Below are 7,431 nucleotides of genomic sequence, written 5' to 3' on the forward strand. Positions count from 1 at the left end.
CCTTCCATCCTTCCTCCCTTCCATCATTCCTCCTTTCCTTCTTTCTTCCTCCCTTCCATCCTTCCTCCTTTCCTTCTTTCTTCCTCCCTTCCATCCTTCCTCCCTTCCATCCTTCCTCCTTTGCATCATTCCTTCCTCCCTTCCATCATTCCTCCTTTCTCCTTTCCTTCTTTCTTCCTCCCTTCCACCCTTCCTCCTTTCCTTCTTTCTTCTTCCATCATTCCTTCCTACCTTCCATCATTCCTTCCTCCCTTCCATCCTTCCTCCTTTCCTTCTTTCTTCATCCCTTCCATCCTTCCTCCTTTCTCCTTTCCTTCTTTCTTCCTCCCTTCCATCCTACCTTCTTTCCATATTTCCTTCCTTCCTTGACTCGAGGAGAATTGAGACATAATATTTTTCAAAGTAAAAAGTAAATGATATAAAAAGTTTTTCTTGTTCAGATTGTTGAGCAGAATGAATCCAACAGTAAAATAAAGTTTATACATTTAATCTGTGGAAGAAGAAGAAGAACTCAGATCTTTAATTAGCTGGCACACTTTTTAAAGCTTTCTACTATAAATTCTACTTCAGTAGAGCTGCAGCAGTCAGAAAGAGGAAGTCAGGTTATGTTGCCTTCAAAATAAAAGTGTTGAACGTTGGGAAAGTTCAGAAAAAATCAAAAAAGGATTTTATTTTCTCAGTTATACTTTTTTTTTTAAATATGATGTTTAGGATGAAAACTACAACCAACATCATCACGTTAAGACTTACAGATATCAGATCAAATAATTATTGATCCTCCTCAAATTACGTTAAAACATTTATTGGATATTTAAATGGATTGAAACTGGAGTATGGAGCTTTTGTCTCCCCCTTCTGGCAGCGTGAGTAATTACATTAACACAGTTATTGCTCCTGTTGCTGCTTTCACATGATGGATAAAATGTTTTAAAGCCAACGAAATGACTTGTTTCACTGTCAGAATCTGATCCGTTCGGTTTGATAATATTCGGAAGTTCAAAAGAGCCGAACAATTCAATTAAACGTACGATACGCGGAAAACGCAAAAACAGAGCCAATATCGCAAATTCGATTTAAAATGGCCGACTTCCTGTTTTAGTTAGGGTATGGGTCCAAGAGACTTTTTTGTGCGTCTTTACAGGATACATATGTCTACCGAATTTCGCTTGTCTACGTCAATTTGGAGCGAGGGGCTCAATTTTTTAAATTTTCGAGGGGGCGCTAATTTAGCCACGCCCATTTCCGAGAAACAAATGGAGCCAATATCGCAAATTCGATTCAAAATGGCCGACTTCCTGTTTTAGTTAGGGTATGGGTCCAAGAGACTTTTTTGTGCGTCTTTACAGGATACATATGTCTAGCGAATTTCGTTTGTCTACGTCAATCTGGAGGGAGGGGCTCAATTTTTTTAATTTTCTAGGGGGTGCTAATTTAGCCACGCCCATTTCTGAGAAACAAAAAATATAAATTTTTTGTGAGTTTTATTAATAATAATTCCTACAGATTCAATAGAGCCTTCACTGTGTAATGCTCTGTAATGCTAAATGTAATTAACATATAGTCATAATGCTTTTATTCTGAAGGCCCCTGCTCTTATTGTGAAGGCCAGGCCGGACGCTCCCCGCTCCCAGTGTTGAACTTGACTCGGTCCTCCGGTGGCAGGCAGTCAGAGTGAGGCTGAGTGTGTGAGAGTGTGTGTGAGAGTGTGTGTGTGGAGGACCGGAGGACGGAGCGGAGGGACGGGGCTGCTGCTCGCCGACAGACAGCTGCTGAGCGCCGGGGAGCTCTGCAGGAGAGAGCCGGGGGAAGAACCGCAGCTCCTGGAGGAATTTACACCCGGAGTCACGCACCGGATCCCGCACTGATCCGGAGCTTCACCTGCACGAGGACAAACACACCGGGAGTCTCTTTCCTTAAACTTTTTTTTGGGGATTTAAAAAAAAAGAAAAAAAAAAAAAGAAAGAAAAGTGGATTTATCTTCCCTCGCGCACGCAGAGAGGAGGTGCACGCGCAGTGTTAGGGTTGTTGGGGTTGTTGGGGGTACTTGTGGAGGACCATGGTGGGGGGGGAGATGGAGGGGAAGGAGAAGCCCAGGCCCAGTCCAGACTACCTGATGCAGCTCATGAACGACAAGAAGCTGATGAGCAGTCTGCCAAACTTCTGCGGCATCTTCCAACATCTGGAGAGACTGCTGGACGAAGGTGAGACACCCACCTGTCTGTCTGTCTGCCTGTCTGTCTGCCTGTCTGCCTGTCTGTCTGTCTGTATAACTGTCTGTCTGTCTGTCTGTCTGTATAACTGTCTGTCTGTCTGTCTGTCTGTCTGTATAACTGTCTGTCTGTCTGTCTGTCTGTATAACTGTCTGTCTGTCTGTCTGTCTGTATAACTGTCTGTCTGTCTGTCTGTCTGTATAACTGTCTGTCTGTCTGTCTGTCTGTCTGTCTGTATAACTGTCTGTCTGCCTGCCTGTCTGTCTGTCTGTCTGTCTGCCTGTATAACTGTCTGTCTGCCTGTCTGTCTGTCTGTCTGTCTGCCTGTATAACTGTCTGTCTGTCCGTCTGTATAACTGTCTGTCTGTCTGTATAACTGTCTGTCCGTCTGTCTGTCTGTCTGTCTGCCTGTCTGTCTGTCTGCCTGTCTGTCTGTCTGTCTGTCTGTCTGTATAACTGTCTGTCTGTCTGTCTGCCTGTCTGTCTGTCTGTATAACTGTCTGTCTGTATAACTGTCTGTCTGTATAACTGTCTGTCCGTCTGTCTGTCTGTCTGTATAACTGTCTGTCTGTCTGTCTGTCTGTCTGCCTGTCTGTCTGCCTGTCTGTCTGTCTGTCTGTCTGTCTGTCTGTATAACTGTCTGTCTGTCTGTATAACTGTCTGTCCGTCTGTCTGTCTGCCTGTATAACTGTCTGTCTGTCTGTCTGTCTGTCTGTCTGTATAACTGTCTGTCTGTATAACTGTCTGTCTGTCTGTCTGTCTGTCTGTCTGTCTGCCTGTCTGTCTGTCTGTCTGTCTGTCTGCCTGTCTGTCTGTCTGTCTGTCTGTCTGTCTGTCTGTCTGTCTGTCTGTCTGCCTGTCTGTCTGTCTGTCTGTCTGTCTGTCTGTATAACTGTCTGTCTGTCTGTATAACTGTCTGTCTGTCCGTCTGTCTGTCTGCCTGTATAACTGTCTGTCTGTCTGTCTGCCTGTCTGTCTGTCTGTCTGTCTGTATAACTGTCTGTCTGCCTGTCTGTCTGTCTGCCTGTCTGTCTGTCTGTCTGTCTGTCTGTCTGTCTGTCTGTCTGTCTGTATAACTGTCTGTCTGTCCGTCTGTCTGTCTGCCTGTCTGTCTGCCTGTCTGTCTGTCTGTCTGTCTGTCTGTCTGTATAACTGTCTGTCTGTCTGTATAACTGTCTGTCTGTCTGTCTGTCTGTCTGTCTGTATAACTGTCTGTCTGTCTGTCTGCCTGTCTGTCTGTCTGTCTGTCTGCCTGTCTGTCTGTCTGTCTGTCTGTCTGTCTGTCTGTCTGTCTGTCTGTCTGTATAACTGTCTGTCTGTCTGTCTGTCTGTCTGTCTGTCTGTCTGTATAACTGTCTGTCTGTCTGTCTGTCTGTCTGTCTGTCTGTATAACTGTCTGTCTGTCTGTCTGTCTGTCTGTCTGTCTGTCTGTCTGTCTGTCTGTCTGTCTGTCTTAAACTAGTGAAGATGTGTGAGATTATATTTTAAATAAACAGCTGATGAATTGATTAATTGATGAATTGATAAAATGATCCACAGATTGATTGATCCTGGTTATCAGCTGTGAATTAAATCAGATAAAAAACCGTCTATACATTCATAAAGTCAGTCATTATTAAATGTTTGGTTAAAAAGATTCACTTCTTATAGAATATAAGGAATGAAATAACATTTGATGTCTTTATGTCAGTGTTGAACATGTTAAACACACACGGTGTATTTAATCAGAGTTTTAGTAAAGTGAGGATGACTTTAGACTAAAACCTAAAGGAAATGTGTACAGGACGTTCTTACATCTCTCACATGTTAAACAGAAGAGATGATGTAAGGGTTAAACATCATTCATAGAGTCAGACTGATACTGGCCGATACTCAGCTGTGATTATAGAGAGTATAATATTAATCAATATATGAGCCAATACCCAGATAGCACAACTCTTTTGGTCCATATCTGGCCCACACCTGACATGTTCATCCGGCCCACATACAGCATGGAATGATGGCACTTGGGCGGTCCGCTCATGTTTGCCAAAAGTGGGCCATAACCAAGCCATCACAATGCCAGACCATAACCAAGCCATCACAATGCCAGACCATAACCAAGCCATCACAATGCCAGACCATAACCAAGCCATCACAATGCCAGACCATAACCAAGCCATCACAATGCCAGACCATAACCAAGCCATCACAATGCCAGACCATAACCAAGCCATCACAATGCCAGATGTCAACCAAAAACACACCAAATAAACCAGTTCGGCCAAGACTGGCCCAAATATGTTTCAACAAAGGTGGGCCAAGTATGTTTCCTTATATGTGGGCCTCTTTAGGCTCACATCCGGATTAGTCCACCACACACGGTGACACGGTGGTGTGCTTCCTGTCTTCTTTTCCTTCCTTCCTTCCTTCCTTCTGTCCTTCCTCCCTTTCTTTCCGTCCTTCTTTCCTTCCATTTTTCTTCCCTGTCTTCTTTTCCTTCCTTCCTCCCACCATTTCTTCCTTCCTTCCATCTGTCCTTACTTCCTCCCTGCCTTTCTTCCTTCCTTCCATCTGTCCTTACTTCCTCCCTGCCTTTCTTCCTTCCTTCCATCTGTCCTTACTTCCTCCCTGCCTTTCTTCCTTCCTTCCATCTGTCCTTACTTCCTCCCTTTCTTTCTTTTTTCCTTCTTTCCGTCGTTCGTTCCTTCCATCTTTCCTTCCTTCCTTCTTTCCACCCTGCCTTTCTTCCTTCTTTCCACCCTGCCTTTCTTCCTTCCTTCCTCCCTGCCTTTCTTCCTTCCTTCCTCCCACCATTTCTTCCTTCCTTCCATCTGTCCTTACTTCCTCCCTTTCTTTCTTTTTTCCGTCCTTCGTTCCTTCCATCTTTCCTACCTGTCTTCTTTTCCTTTCTTCCTTCCTTCCTCCCTGCATCCAGATTAGTCATTGCAATACTTGCCATATTTGGGCCAAAGATGGGCCATATTCGTTTTGTGATATTTGGCCCAAATGTAGCATTTACTACATGGACCAGTTTAGGTTCACGTCTGTTTTGTCCGGGCCAGAAGAATGCCTACAGTGCCGGATCATTGCCTCAAGTGGCCCACATTCACATGCTATCTGGGTAATCTTTATATTTAACATCTTTAGATCTCAGATTAGAAACACTGTGATTATTATAGTTATCTACTCTATGACTTATTTTAAAAAGAGTTAAATATAATAAAATGCTGCTAATATTAAACAGTGATAAGGATCAGCTGATAACTGAAACTTTAAAGGTTTTTATTTCTCTCTTTTGTTTCTTTTGTTTCTGAAACTGACGAACAAACGTCTTCTGTTATATTTCAGCTGCACACAGAGTAACAGTCAGAGTGTGTGTGTGTGTGTGTGTGTGTGTGTGTGTGTGTGTGTGTGTGTGTGTGTGTGTGTGTGTGTGTGTGTGTGTGTTCATACTGAGCATCAGATCCTTCATCATGTTTACAGGAAGTGATGGAGGACTAAACCCACAGTCCTCCTTCTGTGGAAACATGGATTATACAGTAGATGTGAAGCTAATATGAAGGAAGGAAGGAAGGAAGGAAGGAAGGAAGGAAGGAAGGAAGGAAGGAAACATGGATTATAAAGTAGATGTGAAGCTAATATGAAGGAAGGAAGGAAGGAAGGAAACATGGATTATAAAGTAGATGTGAAGCTAATATGAAGGAAGGAAGGAAGGAAGGAAGGAAGGAAGGAAACATGGATTATAAAGTAGATGTGAAGCTAATATGAAGGAAGGAAGGAAGGAAGGAAGGAAGGAAGGAAACATGGATTATAAAGTTGATGTGAAGCTAATATGAAGGAAGGAAGGAAGGAAGGAAGGAAGGGAGGAAACATGGATTATAAAGTTGATGTGAAGCTAATATGAAGGAAGGAAGGAAGGAAGGAAGGAAGGAAGGAAACATGGATTATAAAGTAGATGTGAAGCTAATATGAAGCTTCAGAGTCTGAATGAGTCAAATCTTCATCTTCTATGTTTCAGTGTTTATACTAGAAGAGTCTTTTAGTTACTATACTTCCACCACACAGACACATAGATATACTATACATACTATATATAGTATATATATGGTATCATGTTTTACCTCAGACATGAAAATATAGACATGATGAGACATGATGATGGAAATGTCTCTTTCTGGTAGTTTTGAGTCTCTTTAGTCTCCTTATCTCTATGTTGCCACGGTAACCAGATGGCAGCTGTTACTCAAACTAACTGTAGGTTGTCTTTAGTCATTTATTACATCTCTTTCTGGTAGTTTTTAGGTTTCTTTAGTCAGTTTATGTCTCTTTTTATTCATTTTAATGTTTCTTTTTTGTATTTTTAAGTTTTCTTTAGTCAGTTTGTGTCTCTTTTTATAATTTTTATTAATTTTTTGCATCTTTTTGGTTGTTAAATATCATTTAATGTAAAGTGAAAATGAGCAGAGCTTTATGGAACTGTGGAGTTTATTAGTTTATTAGGAGTATAACTATGAACACATGTTAATAGATACTTAGAACAAACATGAGTAGCATCTATTCTATACTAAAGACTTTAAAGGAAACTCATCACATTTCAGAATAAAAGAGCTCTGAGGTGTTTGTCCAGCTGTCAGTTTGACCCGAGCAGCATGAAAGGGTTAAACTCATGTCTTCCTCCCATCCTTCCTTCCCTTCCTCCCTTCCTTCCTCCCTCAGTTTGACCCGAGCAGCATGAAAGGGTTAAACTCATGTCTTCCTCCCATCCTTCCTTTCCTTCCATCCTTCCTTCCTCCCTCAGTTTGACCCGAGCAGCATGAAAGGGTTAAACTCATGTCTTCCTTCAGATAGAAACAACACGCTGGAGCTTCTCTGATGACTCCACAGAGAGAGAGACGCAGGAGAGACAGTTACACAGAAGCATTAACCCAAAATATCCTTCCTTCCTTTCCTTCCTTCCTCCCTGCCTTCCTTCCTTCCTTCCTTTCCTTCCTCCCTGTCTTCTTTCTTCCCTTCCTCTTCTCCTTTCTCTCTCCCTCATTCCTTATTTCCTCCATGCTTCCTTCCTTTCCTTCCTTCCATCTGTCCTTCCTCCCTCCCTCTTTCCTTCCTCCGTCCTTCCTTCCTTCCTTTCCTTCCTTCCTTCTTTCTTCCCTTCCTCCCTCCCTCCTCTCTTTCTTTCCTCCCCCCTACCTTCCTTCCTTCCTTCTTTCCTCCATCCTTCCTTCCTTTCCTTCCTCCT

At 42.7% G+C, this 7,431-nt stretch overlaps 1 protein-coding gene across 1 annotated transcript in view; it reads left to right on the forward strand.

Annotated features, from left to right (window-relative positions):
- The first annotated feature begins 1,972 nt into the window (after positions 1-1,972).
- The window catches only part of LOC128373187 (protein quaking-B-like), a 31,002-nt gene continuing 25,543 nt past the window's right edge, over positions 1,973-7,431 (forward strand). The window contains exon 1 of the mRNA XM_053333483.1: positions 1,973-2,201. Coding sequence (XP_053189458.1) covers positions 2,057-2,201 — 145 coding nt within the window. The 5' untranslated portion in view covers positions 1,973-2,056. The remainder of the gene's footprint in view (positions 2,202-7,431) is intronic.

The sequence above is a fragment of the Scomber japonicus genome, chromosome 14, assembly GCF_027409825.1.
Source record: "Scomber japonicus isolate fScoJap1 chromosome 14, fScoJap1.pri, whole genome shotgun sequence".
Lineage (NCBI taxonomy): Eukaryota > Metazoa > Chordata > Actinopteri > Scombriformes > Scombridae > Scomber > Scomber japonicus.